Source organism: Mycteria americana, chromosome 11 (genome assembly GCF_035582795.1).
Source record: "Mycteria americana isolate JAX WOST 10 ecotype Jacksonville Zoo and Gardens chromosome 11, USCA_MyAme_1.0, whole genome shotgun sequence".
NCBI lineage: Eukaryota > Metazoa > Chordata > Aves > Ciconiiformes > Ciconiidae > Mycteria > Mycteria americana.
Window position 1 is genome coordinate 1,813,564 of NC_134375.1, and position 15,832 is coordinate 1,829,395.

Below are 15,832 nucleotides of genomic sequence, written 5' to 3' on the forward strand. Positions count from 1 at the left end.
GGAATAACTTTGAATTACATCTCATAATTATCTTACTAAATTTACAATTTTTTTTTTAAACAGATTGAGAATCTCGATCCCCGAGGAATTCAGCTGTCTGCTTTATTTATGAGTGGTGTTGATATGGCGCTTTTTGCAAACGATGCTTGCGGACAGCCAATTCCATGGGAGCACTGCTGTCCATGGATGTATTTTGATGGAAAATTATTCCAGACCAAGCTCATCAAAGCAAGCCGGGAGAAAGTTCCGCTCATTGACCTCTGTGATGGTCAGGTGTGTAGTATGAGTATGAAGTGTGCCAGATTTTCAGAAGTGTTAATTGTGGTTGGTTTATCAGTCATCTACTTCACGTATCATCTCTCTGCTTTTAAAAGGGAAATATGACGTGAATGGCTAATAGGTATTTTTCAGCTCTGTTTACTCTTCCATCCCTTGTTGATGATTGAGATGGCATTTTGGTAGATTTGGAAAAAGTAAACTGGCATAAATTTTAATTTAATTTTTTTCCCTCTGGAAATGGAAACTTGAATGCAATTGTGATGTAATGAACAACTCTGAGTTGAAAACTATCTCTGCTCATTTGTTCAAGTACTGTCTTTTTGGGTCAAGCTAGCAAGACTGTTGCAAAGGACTAAGCTGCAGTGGTTTTACAGTAAAAGAAAATTTGTTATTTCTAACTTACTTTACAGACTGTGAAGTCATTCTTACAGTCCTTAAGCTCAAAATCTTTTCATGTTTCTTATGACCATCTTAAAATAAAAATTAATTAATTTTTTGTTGTATCCAAATCAGGCAAACTTATTAACTAACTATAAAAAGAGGAAACTGATAAAAATCAACAGTTTACTGAATGACCAAAACTTTTTTTGGGGGAGGTATGAAATCTTAACAAAACAGCTTACCTTCTCTTATTTCTGACTCAAGGGAAACTGATCATAGATTAAATATTGAAGATGGCTGTGGTCCCTCTCAGGCTTGTTAGCCTCCAGGCGTGCTTTAGCCTGTTTACATAGATTTTGGTTTGCGCTCCAGGTTTATGATGATTATTCTGTTTAAAGTAAAGATCTGCATTAAGTGTTCAGGAGACTATAGATGGAGGTTTCTCAGTTCCTTTCTGGAAAACCCTTTTTAACTTTTAATATGTTTCTGCATTACCAACTTCTAAACTCTCAGTATTTACTCTCCCATCTCTCTACCGATACATAAAGATTTTATTGTGAACAATTTGAATATCATTGAACTATTAGTAGGTATGCAAGACAGATTGTTGTAATTTTCTAGCTAGCTTTATGGAATTTGTTTGCAGTAGTTATCTGCTGTTCTATTATTTTGCTTTCTTCTTAGAATTTGTTGTGTAAATGTAGCTTTATACAATTGAAATCAGAATTTTAACATCTCTCTGTGACTTTCTCTGTATTCATAGGCTGAGCAGGCAGCCAAGGTTGAAAAGATGCGTCAGAGCATCCTAGAAGGATTAAATTTCTCCAGGCAGAACCATCCTCTCCCTTTCCCACCTCCACCTGCCATGCCTTTCTATCCAGCTTCTATGTATCCTCGACACTTTGGGCCAGTCCCACCACCTCAGGGCAGGGGGAGAGGCTTTGCTGGTAAGTGATGGGACAGCGGTAGGAAACATGTTGGTGTGAAGCGTTACCTTGTCTTTCACATTCCCAAAACTATGAACTGTTCGATTTCATAGGAAAAATACGTAAAAGCAAGTGGTTGGCATGTGTCGTCACGTGCCAATCACTGTATTTTCTTGTTACTTTTATTAGCCATAGCCTAGCAATATGGAATATGTTGTATTGCTGCGTATTTCCATCAGGATTTTTAGTAACTGTGCCAGATCAAAATATTTTTACCTCTATTTTATGAAATAGAAAAAAGAGGAATGGATCTACACTGGATGATGTGAAAAGGCTCTTATGTGCGCTGTACGTTGCTTCAAAACGTTTATATTTATAAATATTAAGAATGCCTAAATTAATGGACACAGTTTAACTGTCAGGGTTGAAGACAACCTTTCCTCCTCCCCACCCCTCTGTATTTTGCTACAGTCATTTAACCATTGGCACCCTTGAGTGTAAATACTGCTATAACCATTCCAGGCTGTTTCTAGAATTACTCCCTTTCTCAAAATCTCTCTGGTACCAAGGACCATAGGTGTATTGATACTGGACGTTGGGAGGAAGATGTTCTTGGGGTGCCACAACTGTAGCCATCGAAGCTCATTGCCAAAAAATTGTCGCAAGCCTTTCAATGCTCATTATGCTGTAGAAGTCGGGATGCCCATTCCAAACCCAGGTTAAAGGCCTGCTATTTGGATAAGAGACCCCGTGCTCCCTAAGGAAGCAGGACATCTTTGGCCAGGGCTTCCTCGGCGGTGGTGGCTTGCTCCTGCGCAGCATCGCCCGGGCCGGCCGTGGGCTGCTCCTGCCCAGCCCGCAGGAGCGCGGCCCTCCCTGCTGGCTCTGGAAGGATGGAAGGAGGCAGCAGCATCTCTGCTAGGGGCCTTCCCGGATGCCTGGCCCCCTCACAGCTTTTCCCCTGTCTTTCTTTACCCTGGGTCTAACAGGAGTCTATGGCTTCGGAGGCCCTTATGGGGAAACAGTAGCCACAGGCGCTTACCGGGCCTTCCGGGTGGCGGCAGCGGCAGGACACTCCGGAGCCTTCTCTGGCAATGACAGCAACAGGACTAGCAAGTTTCAGGGCGGTAATTATACCCAAAACCCTTTTCTTAGAGCTTCTGGCAACAACGGCTTCCTTCACTTTACGGTTTGGTCTGAGGCTTTCCTACTGACTGCCGGTCTCCCTTTCTCTCCCTAACTGTCTCAGCTCTCCCTCTCTAGAGCCTGCCCAGGCTGCTGTCCGCTCTGCTCTCCCAGGCGCTCTCCCCAGGTCCCTGCCGCAAGCCCCCTCGGCGCCAGCCTCTCTCACGCCTAGAAACCCTCCTCCAAACACAGGATAGCCGTAAAACCTAACGAGACGGTCTGTCTCCTGCGCTTCAGAATGCGAGAGTGGAATCTGTAATCAGCTGAACTTTGCTTGAATGTATTAACAGTTATTTTCTGAAATTCGGGGGCAGTTAAGCTTTTTGCAAAAACAACCCAATGTAGAAATGACTGACTTTAGAAGAACTGCTAACCCGTTCTTCGCTGGCATCAATGTCGGTGTGGACACAGGCCTGAGATTTACTTACCTCCCTGTGTGCCTGTTGCTTGTCTCCTGTACGAGGTGGGACAATGGAAACCTGTTAATTCCAATCCCCCGTTTAGAGTAAAATTTTTCCATGTATTTAGCTGTCCTTTCTGGCCTCTGAGCTTTTATCTTAAGAGCAAACATACCTCTAATGCTTCGTTGTGTGAATAACTTTGCCCCATAAACAATGTGCATTTGAAGCTGAAAGACTTGTACAGGGAAGTATAAACCTTTTTGAATTTAATCAGTAATTTAGTTCCTAGTGAATTAATGTTCGAAGACTAATCGCGGCTGCATAAATGCTATGTTTTGTAACCCTTTCAGTGCTGATGGTCTTACCAGTAACATCTGGCTCAGTTGCACTTACCTAGATTTCTTGAAATATATATTATGCCCCAGTGTTGACTTTTAAGGGCGAAACACAGGTATAAAGATATGAGCAACTTGACTAGAAGATACATTTGTATTTTAGACACTTGCAATTTTAGCTGCTTTTTTGGTAGGGGAAGGATAAACCTACCTTTTACACCCAGATCAGTTTAAATGCTATCTTTTTATAACAACTTAGTGTTAGTACAGATAATTCTGCCTAGTAAGTTGTTTATAGCAATTATAATCTGTGCATCTTATGCTGATGTTTGGTGCTCACTAAAAAGTGCCTTTAAACCTACAAAAATTAGTCCTTCATTAGGAATGCAGGAAAAAAAATAATCTTCAGGTAGCTTGTAAAATTTCAGTTCAGTTTCTTAATGTTTATCTAAAGTATATTTTTTTAATTACTGAAACTGAAGTACCCATGTGAGATCATTTTTCTTTTCAGAATTCATACCTATTTTTAAAAGGGGGGGGGGAGACTCTTGGAGTAACAATACTTCTGAAAGACTGCAAAAAGAGAAATAATCTCCCAGTATCAAAAGAGGAAACTGTATATGTGATAAAATCCAGGCAAACCAGTTTTCCATCCATTTGTAACTTTAATGTTATGATTGTGAAGATCAAGGTTTGGTTTTGCTTTTATGTGCAGGAGTCCAACCTATTCCTTCTCAGGGAGGGAAACTTGAAATTGCCGGCACTGTAGTCGGCCATTGGGCTGGAAGCAGACGTGGACGAGGGGGTAGAGGGCCATTTCCTCTGCAGGTCGTTTCTGTGGGAGGACCAGCGAGAGGGTAAGTGCAATCTTCTGGAACGTACTTTTCATATGTAATTTAATGATCGGGGAAGAAAGTAAAACAGGGAAAAGTTGGAGGCATTAGAAGTTGCATACAACACGTTTTAGGACACATCAGGTAAATTATACCCACTGAGTATTTACATTCATTTTAAGCATTTACATTGATTTTAAGATGTTTTAAATCAGTTATTCAGATGAGTGTAAGCATTTTTATGTGCAAATAAAATTCGTACTCTGAATCTGATATTTATATAGACAGAGATATATATACACACACAATTGATTGTTTTGCATGAGGAAATGACTAGGGGGCTTTCTCTTACATGAAATCAATAAATACATTATATCCGATCAAAGCTATCACAGCACTCAATTACTTTCTTTGTCATGGTAGAACATTTATTAAGAAGTATGATAAAATTTTTAATAACTTCATTATGTAATTCTTCTGTGAAGCAGAAAACACCTGAAGGACATTTCTAGGTTTAATAGTTCTCTGCTACAGTCATGATGGGAGATGCGCTTAAACGAATATTAATTTCTTCAGCTCTTCCACTTCATTTCACTACAGCTAAATTACAGGTGCACAGCATTTCTGAAAAAGACTTTATTGCAAAAATATCTGGTCCTTTACTTTTAAGATTATATTTTTTAGCATGGGCTTAACTGTTCTGTGCCTTACAGAACTGTCTATCATTAATTGAGAATGTATCTGTTCCAGGAGAGAATCCCAAAGTAATGTGATTTATATATTATGTCTGTCTTTAACTATATTAAAGGAATGGAGTAAAGTAGGTGTATTTATGCCTTGAGCCAGGAAGCAACAGTCTGAAAGAATTCAGTCTGAACTGTGTGATTTCCTCTCTAGCCATTAATTTAATCAAATGTGCACTAGAAAGCGCAGTGCTAAAGTTAGCAAGAGCTGTTGGAATGCCTGTTTTGTTGGACTGAGTGAGGAAGTGGTTGGATCTGAAGCCCTGGAAGAATAGGAGCAGGGGGAGAAGCGAGAGCTGCTGGTGTGGGGACGGGGAGGGGTAAGAACAGCAGAAACAAAGATTTAAAAGTTCAGCAGCAGCAAACAGCACTGGTGTAAGAGCAGAGCTGACACTTTCAGGGGAGCAAATTTAGGTAGGAACATTTTATTCTCTAGAATGAGATTCAGTTGCCAAAACATAAGCATCTACTGTTGTTTTAGACGCTTCAGACAGCTAACTGCACAGTCTAGCAGGGTCTGTGAGACACCTGTGCTCTTCCAGAGTAGGAGCTGGAGACAAGGGAATAAGCTAAGGTGTGTGATGAGGCACTAGGCTCCTTTGGGTATTTTAATCCTACTCCTCAGTTTCAGTGGACGAAATAACATTTTTCACCTTTTTAAATGAGGTTGGTGGGTGGTCATAAGTTGTTTTTCATGAGGATCCATGAACAGAAGAAGCTGGCTTGCTACAGAGCTTGTTACTTTTCTTCAGTTAAATGCACTGGCTGCAGTACTGTTTGTGGGAAACGTCTGGGTAATGTACAGTGTCATACTCAGACTGCTGTCTGACTGAGGCACCCTGAGTGGTGATCTGGAGACACCTTCAGGCTCAGATCTGGCTTACATTTATACATACCATGGACTTCCTTCACAGAATAGCAGTTCATCCATTTTCTGAAGAAGCAAATACATCAATTTATGCAAAGCATCAGTAGCCAGGAACTACCACTGGCAGGTCCTAAATTGAGGACCCTCCTTAATCTGGGAAGCAGTCAAATCACTGAAAGGGTGGTATTGCTCCTGTAAGTACCTTTACGACAGAGAAATACAATTCTCCAGTAGTAGCTTTTGAGTTAGGAGATAAAATATCTGACATTTTCTTTCTGCCAGAGGTACTATCTTTGGGCAGTTAGGTTTGGGTGCAAGTTGTCATCTCAAAAAGCAGGAAAACTGTCAATGCCAGATCTTCCTGTCTCCATCAAATAATAACTGCTGTTAAATTCTTTACACGTAGAGTTACTAGAATTAGTCAAAGAAGGAAAAACTGCCGCAGGCAGCTTGTCTGTTTGTTGTGTCAGTTGATACTAAAAATAAAACGTAGTAGGAAAACGTGCTAATGCTAGTGTTCTGTCTAAAGACAGGTATTTTAAATATGGGGGTCCATGTTGGCAGATGCCAGCACTAAAGAACACTACTAGGAAACCGCACAGTATATTGTCTGCAATTTATCACCTAGTCCTGCACACTTTTATTTCACCTTTATCTGTTTCAGCAGAGGGGATCATGTCAGACTTGTTTACACCATTGTTTCATGTCTCTCTGTAGCACTGAACTTGGATATTCTTATTGCGTAAAATTATACCAGCTGCTTTTTATTGGCTTCGATCCATCAATATATTTAGTGTGATTTTTCTGAGTAGGAAAAAACTTACTCAGCTCCCTGAAGGGTACACTTTCACCTTGTAAAAAAATTAGCAACTGGGATAGGTAAGCCCTGTTAAAATCTTTGGAAAGAATGCAGTGAGAGTTACTCAACTATTAAAACACAGCTCTTTCCTCTTTTTATTCTTTGCTGTTGTATTTAAATCCCAACATTTAACTTCCTATTGCTCAGTGTGGGAATTTGCAGTGTGTGTGAAGAGACTTGCATGGCACAGATCAGTGTTTCTCCACTGAGTCAGTTCAGTGTAACTTAGTTTTTGCAGCACAGCAGCAGAGAAGGTAGGAGCACTACAGAAAAGCTTACCTCCTCTTCAGGCAGTTTTTTGTACTGCTCACAGGGACCTTGCTGGCATATGGGAATTGTCAGGTATTTGGAAAATGAGACACAGTTGAATTGCAGCTGTCATTTGTTGCCAGAACAGCAAACGGGGCAATTGTAGCCCACGCGTCTTAGAAACTGGGGTGGATGCAGGCCTGGACCTCAGCAGCACCTGGCTGCTCTGTGCCAGCTTTGGAGGGGTCAGTCTTCGTGCTGGGACCTCCTGGTATCGGGCAGTGGATTTGGAGGAAAAGTAGAGCAATCACGTATTTCTAGTAGAGAAAACAAAAATAATTTTTAAGCAAGGAGTAGTCCTTGACATATTGATAAGGAAGTTGAGTTTCTGCAATTGATGACATTAGTTGCAATTGCATCATTAATTGCAATTGATGACAGTTTTAGCTGAGTGAAAGTTTGTTTTGATCTGATCTAATTTTTATTGAATCAAACCAAAAAGCCAACACCTGATGTGTCCTGGTTGGAAGCCTCCAACCAGGCTTGGTTTGAAAGCATCCAAACTTGATAAATTGCTACATGCCAGATACGGCTGAAGCCTCCTTTTTTCCCCTCAGGTTCTTAGATAATTTTGTATTCTCCCATCAAAACTGAAGCGATTTCGTATTTTGCCTTCCTTTCTTTTATCTGATTTCTTCTGTCTAGCATGTTTATACGTGGGAAGTGTTATTAAATGGGAGAAGTGGCCTTACAAATGGTTCAAATTGCTTGCGTATTTTTTTTAAGGTGAAAGTATTTTTGAGCTCTGTTTTTAAAGCGCTGTAAGGATAATTTGAAACTTGGAAAATGTTTCTGCAAAGCTTGAAAGTACTCATTTATTGTTTCTCTAGAAGTGAAATATAGAAATAGTCATTTTATTGCTACGAAAACAAAAGGTTTGTTAGGTTTCATATGCTTGCAAGCAGTAGAACCCTGTAATTCTGAATTAGTCATATTGCTTCTTTAAAGAAATGCAAATGTTAGTCCCTAGACAGTAAAGCTAGAAAAAAAAATCTTCCAGCAAAATAAAATTTAAAGTCGTTTTAAACAAAGCTGATGTGCATTTTTCTTTTCTTCCTTTTCCTCAAAACTTACAGGCGTCCTAGAGGAGTTATTTCCACTCCAGTGATAAGAACTTTTGGAAGAGGCGGAAGGTACTATGGGAGAGGTTATAAAAGCCAGGGAGCAATTCAGGTAATAAAGCCATGTGCCTGACTTCAAAACACTCTAGTTTACAGGCTAGTATGGTATGGACTTCCAGACCAGCTCATATTGACAAGCACAACTTTAAAAGATAAAAGTGTTTCTTGCAACGATCTTGCCTACATGTTGAAGCTGTAAGCTGCACAACCAGTGATGGGTGACAAGCTAGCGTTGCATCTCAATTGTAAGCAAACTTTGGTTATAAAGACAGACGTGGAAAAATGTATTTTGATATGAAGGCTGTGCCTACACGGCTCTAACCAGCCGTGGGAGTAGAAGAAAATTTAGGAAAATGGGAGAAATACAAAGCTGAAACAAATTAGCCGTTTCTGGTCCCACCCCCACTCTTTCCCAGTTTCTTTTCTGGGACCACAGTCCAACCTCATGAAGAAAAATTAGTAGCAGTAGAAGGATCTTTGCTGCTGCATGGCTCCAAATGTAAGAACTTACTCTAAACTTCTAGGACATAACAGACCAGGCTTTGCCCCTGTGAGCACACAGTTTCAGTTTCAGTGACGACGTATGAAGCGTTTGTGGATCGTGGGTTTTGTCTTTTCCATGGGTCCTTTAAATATAGCTGAAGCAAACTGCTGTTTCATATTAAATGCCAATTGCTTCAGAGTTATGTTTTCCTCCCTTTTCCATTGTTCTCGCTGCTATGCAGTTTTGAACGTTGATGCAAGTCACAGTGGTAATGGATGAGTGGGTAGTAAATAGGTGGAAAACTTTCACAATAAATATATCATATGGATCTGCAATTTGTCATGGAGACGTGAGTGTATAAGAGTAGGGGGGTGTTTAGAGGTATCAGACAGTAAGAGAAGGGATGTTCTCCAGTGGATAATGAAGCAACTATTAACTTCACGTAAAACTTGCTGTGTTCTAGGTGTAAACATTCAAATACTTCTCTTCCTTGTTGAATTTCTGTGTATACAGATTATATATGTCTACAACTGTACCTATGTATTTAAAGCTTTACATGTTTTACTTTAAATAGAAGAGAAACCACTATGTTAATTATATAATATCTAATTTTCAAGTACTTTAACCTATGAAATAAAGGAAGCCCTGAGAAGGAGCTCCCAAATATTCTGGGCTTACTAGAGGTTTACATATGGAAATGTAGTTCAGATAGTAACTGTAGGTGGATGGTAGATAGTCTTGACAGACAGTCAGCAAGTTTGGGTATTCATATTTTTATTAATGATACGCAATTTGGTTGGTAAATACTTGTGATCACAAGGATCTTGGTCTAAAATTGTGCCCATGATAGGGAGAAGATAGATAAATGGTGGCATTTTCTATTGACTGGTCCTGAGCTCATTGGATTTTACGGTCATCAGTCGCTATACTCTAGTATATGTTCCTTTTACAGGGAAGGAAAAAAGGGGAATTAAAATGCATGTGGCAGGGAGAACTTGGGAAACTTAATGCATAACAAGTAGATTTTGGTACCCAGTTAAGACTAACTGGCAACAGTGTACTTCCCTGTCTTACAAACGTGGGCAGTTCAGGAAAGAGTGCTTGTGTAGGGCCAGATTCAGACGTGCGTATTTACACCAAGTAGGATCCTCCCTGCAGTGGCTTTACCGATACTCGTTATGAGGTGCTATGAGCAAAGGTTGGAGAATCTGACTGAAATAAGCGATTTGTGTCTAACAAACATTAGACGTGCCTGTTTTTTAACAAGATGAGACCTTTCACTCTTGATCTGGAAAGAAACAAAAGCATGTATTTAGTCTAAAACTTAACACCGAGTAAAGCCTGGAAAGAAGTACATTTACACATGTGATAAATATTCATTATCCTCATACGCCAGTCACATACCTATGCAGTGCTAGTGCAGAATTTTTTGTGATTTTCTGGAAAACAAGGTTTGTGATCCTGATGCTAGAGAACAACAGTTCTTACTCACCTGCAAAATCTTTCAGCAATTCAGAAAAGTACTAACCATGCTGTTTCTAGTATGTCAGAATTAAGACTATTACACGATGAAACTGTTTGCTATTGTTTGAGCTGTAGAAGATGTCCGTATCTGAAGTCATTTCTTAGTACTTGACTTTGTTAACAGCGTGACAGATAAGAACGGTGCTTCTTAGCAACCCAACCTACTGATTTTGTTTTGTTGTTTAAAGCCTATTATGTTTCTGGAATGCTAAGATTCATTGTTGCAGATACTTAAAAACTAAATATACGTTCTAATGCTGCATAAATCTGTTTTTTATTGCTATACACAGTCTTGTAAGATTCTACTATATGCTTTTCGTATGAAGTCACTTTCCTAATCTCAGAAGCATATAGACTAGTACAGATAATATTGCATGGTACTTTTGCACTTTAAAAATTGTCTGAAAAAAGTTTTGGTTTGTATTTGAATAACATGTAATCATATCATTAAATTATAATGTATCTGAACCAAGAAGCAGAGTTAAGCTGTATATTGATTCTCAGTTTTGGTGTTTCCAGACGTTTATGTAGCTCTTACCTGGTGAAATAACTGAAGCATCAAAGTTAGAAAGGGCATTTTACCACAGGAGCATCAGAAGGCATGGCTAGAAGGCACTCAGAAATACTGAAAATTCTTTCTCATCCGTGCTGTGCTGTTTATTTTGTATGCCACTTCTTATTTCAGCAGTACATAATATTCGGTACTTGCTTGTGATTACTTCTGCACACTGCATGCTGCCTATTAATAGTGTCTTTGTAACAGATTGTAAATATATAGCAGTGGTTCTTCAGTAATTTTCTTCTTTTTTTAAAAAATAGGGCAAACCTCCTTATGCTGCTTCAGCAGAAGAAGTAGCCAAAGAACTTAAGTCAAAATCAGAGGAATCTAAATCCTCAATTGTGTCTTCAGATGGATCCCTGGCTGAAAATGGAGTTGTGAATGAGGAAAAACCAGCTTCCCAGATGAATGGGAATACAGGAGACATCAGGGCTTCCAATCAGTCTGAAAGTGCCTTGAGTAATGACTCTAAAATGTGCAATACAAATCCTCACTTAAATGCACTAAATGCAGACAGTGTTTGCCATAAAGATGATACTCTTGAGGCCACTGTCTTAAAAAAAGAAGAGTAAACTTATTTTTTATAGAGGGTGAAGGATGTTGGGAAGGGTCAGGATTAGGAATATCTGGAAAGAAAGAGAGCCTACAGTTACGTACATTTTTTCCTTTCCGTAAGAGAAAAATGAGGACTTTGGAAATTCGGATCCCTCTTTGATGTCAGAGATTTAAACAACACATTTTTAGTTTTAACCAGTTGTAGTCAAAATGCTACAATAAAACAAAAAAGAAAGAGAATGAAGAGCATTTGACTCCCGCACTTAAAATGAAGTATACATAAAGTTTAAACTGGTTATGACAAAAGCTTGTAGTTTTGTTTTTTGAAATATAAAGAAAACAAATTTTGGCAGTCTTTAAGTATATATAGCTTAAAATATAATTTTTAGTACTTGGCACCATATGTATGCCATTATATTTGATTTTGCATTACTGTGTCACAATAAAGCTTTCTTTAAGGCTTTGATTTCATGATTATGGGGGGAAAAAGGCACAACCACAGTTTTTTCTTTCTTAAATTTCATCACCGTTGACGTGGTTCTTTTGTGTTAAAATGTGCAAACTATCGAAACTAAAAATTATAGAGTAATATTGCAGTTCTGCTGATTTTAAATATACATCATACATACTTTACAAGCAAGTTAAATGGAGATAAACTTGAAATCATAGAAGATGCAAATGACCTTTCAAAATAAACACAATGTGTTCTGAAACTTTTTGTGACTAATACCATGCATCCGTGATCAATGAACTATGTGGTTTTGAATCAGACGTAGACCATTAGTACTACTATTTGAGCTAAACTTCTGCATGGTTCATAATTTTTAAAGTGTGTAGTTAATATTATGCATGTTATTGTCCTCTTTCTTCCATTCTTACAAGTACTGTGCCCATTTGCAAAACAAAAAGCTAATAATCAGTAATAGTCCTATAAAAGATGTTAACTATGTTTAGTCATTGACTGATCTTGCTCTAACCTTAAAATTTTGTGATTATTGACCTCTGTTGCATTTATTCTAAAACTTAAAAAAAAAAATTATCTAGCCGTTTTGAATATCAACGTTACCCTGGTGTACTCATTGCTGTATGCATTATTGTTCTCTGTTGCTGTTTTATGCCTTCATATTAGCAAATATGAAATTCTGTGAAAAACAAAAAAAAAAGCTTTGATCTTCAAAAAAAAAAAAGTACCCCCCTTCTGTAGCAGGAAACAAATGGCTTGTTCTTGAGAACTTTCCCATCAAGAATTTAGTATAAGCAAATATACCTGTATCATTTTGATGTTTTTGTTAGTGTTTCCAAACTTAATGTACTTCAAAATCAGAATCATTTCTTTATATTCGTTTTCATATAATTCTCCTGATGCTCTTCATCACACATTAGTGATCAGAAATGAGGTGTAATTCCCCATTCCCTGCCCGCAAGAGCTAAGTAGGTATCTTAATGTAAGTTGAAGGGAGTTCTGCCCCAACTCATGGATTGTGCAAGAATGAACTACTGTTGGGTTTGATTGGTTGTAGATGGATTGTGGTGTGGTGTATTTGAAGGCTATTGAATGCAACTTACAGTGCTTAATAAAAATCTTTATTCTTTTAGTATAAAATACTGTATGCCTTTTTTGTCAAATATTTTTTTAATTAACATGTTGTAAATAAAAGTTTTCCTATGCCCAAATAAAGTGATTGAGTTAGCAGCCTACGTGATGTCCTCCCAAAAGGCGGAGAAGGAAAACACAGCCTTTACACGCTGCCGCTGTTGAGGGATACCGCGCCTGATCGGAGTAATGCTTTGTCCTTTTTATTTTATGCAGCTACTTCAGATGTCCACGTTTAAATGCGAGATGGTTAATAAGATGCAAATAAGACAGAAATAACAGGGGCAGTTGTTTAAAGAAGAAAAAGAGCGACCCCAGGTACTCGCAGGGTTTGAAATCCAAGATGATCGACAATGCCTGTATCTCAGCTCCTCGTGGCTGAGAATAAATAATTCCGTTATGCAGGAGTTTCCTCTTCATCATGGATCACTGACGTAACGTGAGGAGTCATAAATTTATACCGTGGTTGATATCAGGAGCGCTTTTTTGTCTGGGCATGCCCGTATTGTCTGCTGTCTCTATCCGAATGTTCCTCTGTCTACTCCAGCGCCTGACACCCCTGGTTAAAAACAGGCTTGCCCTGAGCGTTTCTGATCTCACGTTGTGTCTACATGAGTGGTGTCAGCAGCTCTGTGCTCTCGGTGTAGATGCAGTTTTTAGCAGCGCAGCTGTGTTTTGCGCAAAAGATGGCAATCGGGCTTCCTCTCTCCTTCCAAAGTCAAACAAGCTGGAGAGGGGCGGTGGTGCTGGTGTCGCGGCAGCTGGCCGGGGGATCCGGCCGCCGAGCTCTGGCGGGATCGCGTCCCTTCCTGCCCTGCACTGATGCCGTGTTAGTCACCCTGTGTTAGAGCTTGTCTATTCTGGAGATACTAGCCAACCTCTTGTTCTGGTGAAGGTTCAAGGCACCAGTTGCCCTCTTTCCCAGCAGTAGAGAAGGATGTATTTCACTTTTCTAGCATAAGCTGGTCACTGGCATGGAATGAGAAATAGTAACAAAAATAAATGTGCATGGGAGATTTCACTGATGTGCCATGTACTGCAAGCGTGATGACTTCACTCCTTTCCTCAATGTAACTATGCCAGCAAAATTTTTCACAGGCAGCCAAAAGGCGACAAGCTATCCACGCAAGTGTGACTAAAACCAGGATGTAAAAGTACAGCAAATTAACTAGTTCATTGGCCCACACGTAAGGTGCCGCATTTACTTTTTCCAGAAACGATGGTGAAAAAGTTTGCCTTGCATGGCGTGTGTGTGCTTGACCTGGAGCACGTATTTTTGTCGTGGCCCATTTAAACCCCTGCCATTGCCCTGGAGAGGCCGAACCCCAGCTCCTCGGGCAGAAGCTACGCTGGGGCGGGAGGAGAACGAGCCTTCAGCTGTTGGTAGATGCTAGTGGAAGCAACGGCGGGGACATCTTGCAGGTACCAGAGCTCCTTGGTTCCCTGGCTGGGAACATCGGTGTCAAATCCAGAGCCAACACCGAGTTTATTATTTGCCCTCTGCAATGGGTACGTGCGGTTCAGCAGCTGAGGATTCGGTGGGTGCTCTGGGGCTGAGCGGGGACTGGTAGGTTGGGGGAACCGAGCGATACTCTGTGCATCTGCACTCCTGGGGGGCAAGCACAGGGCTGCCTGTCTTCCCTCTTGTCTTGGGTAGCTTCCTGCAGGAAACAAGCTGCATTTCAAATTAATTTAGTCTTCTTCCAAAGAAACTGAACTTGGGAATCGGTGATCCCACGGAATGACCAGATACTGTCTTGCCTTGCTCCCGAGGAACGCCTTTCTCACGTGAGTTTATACATCAGCAAGTATGTTATGTCCTGTTATACACGTTATACACTATGTCACGTGGACCTTTTTAATGTGCTAATAGTTAACACTTTTTAATAATCTGTGACCCATGTGTAGACAGGTTGCCTGCATCTCCTGCAACAATACTGCGGACGACTGTTGGACAGCAGCGCAGCCCTGAGCGTGGAGGTGTTGATGCTGCTGGGTGTGGAGTGGGTGGAGGCTGAAGCCAGCTCCTGGCCGTGCAGGAGGTCTTTGCAGCTAAGCATGTCCCTGTGGATGCAGCATCTGGAATAGGTGCCCAAGGCGGGGGGAAGGACTTGCTGTTATTTATAAAGACCAAAGGGCTGTATGACAAGTGAGCCTTTTTATTTCTAAAGTGAAAACTGATACGAATAAAGATAATGGCTCTCAGACCTCTCGGCTTAGAATTAGAATTAGAATAGAATAGAATAGGTTTAGTTCAGTTGGAAGGGACCCACAACAATCCTCCACTCCAACTGCCTGACCACTTCAGGGCTGACCAAAAGTTAAAGCATATTATTAAGGGCATTGTCCAAATGCCTCTCGAACACTGACAGGCTTGGGGCATCGACCACCTCTCCAGGAAGCCTGTTCCAGGGTTTTACCACCATCTTGGTAAAGAAATGCTTCCTATGTGACCAGTATCTCATTATCCGTCTCTGAGACAAGAGTTAAACCGGGGGAATCGGCCATTCGGGGGGGGACATGTGGCCACCGTCCACCCCGTGCCAGTGGGCTCAGCCGTCAGCTGAGGGCAGAGCCCTGCTCGCTGCTGGCTCGCAAGCAACTAAAGCATCAATGCTCCTCCCTGGACTGGCCTCGCTAATTGTTTAACTGTGTTGTTAACGACTAATAGTGATCTACGTGTGCCGCAGTCAATCACTTTTAGTGCATTTTTTAGATCCAATCTTCAGTGAGTCCTTAAACGCAGGCAGGTGGGTAATTACGGACAGCAGAGAAGATTTAGGGGCAAGGGGGTGCCTGTGCAGGGGGAGCCCAGCGCAGGCATCCCAGCGCGTTCTTCGTTCTCGGCTCTCGCACGTTAAGTGCAGCGTCGTGTT

General features: G+C 40.6%; 1 protein-coding gene across 2 annotated transcripts in view; it reads left to right on the forward strand.

The window, feature by feature from the left end:
• FAM120A (family with sequence similarity 120 member A) overlaps positions 1 to 12,965 on the forward strand; it is a 57,578-nt gene extending 44,613 nt beyond the window's left edge. The window contains exons 13-18 of one of the 2 annotated variants that reach the window (XM_075514154.1): positions 64 to 273; positions 1,424 to 1,607; positions 2,576 to 2,713; positions 4,223 to 4,364; positions 8,196 to 8,292; positions 11,068 to 12,965. In XM_075514154.1, the coding sequence (XP_075370269.1) occupies positions 64 to 273; positions 1,424 to 1,607; positions 2,576 to 2,713; positions 4,223 to 4,364; positions 8,196 to 8,292; positions 11,068 to 11,379 (1,083 nt within the window). In that variant the 3' untranslated portion in view covers positions 11,380 to 12,965. The remainder of the gene's footprint in view (positions 1 to 63; positions 274 to 1,423; positions 1,608 to 2,575; positions 2,714 to 4,222; positions 4,365 to 8,195; positions 8,293 to 11,067) is intronic. The other variant, XM_075514155.1, reaches the window with a different exon arrangement.
• Positions 12,966 to 15,832: the final 2,867 nt, after the last annotated feature.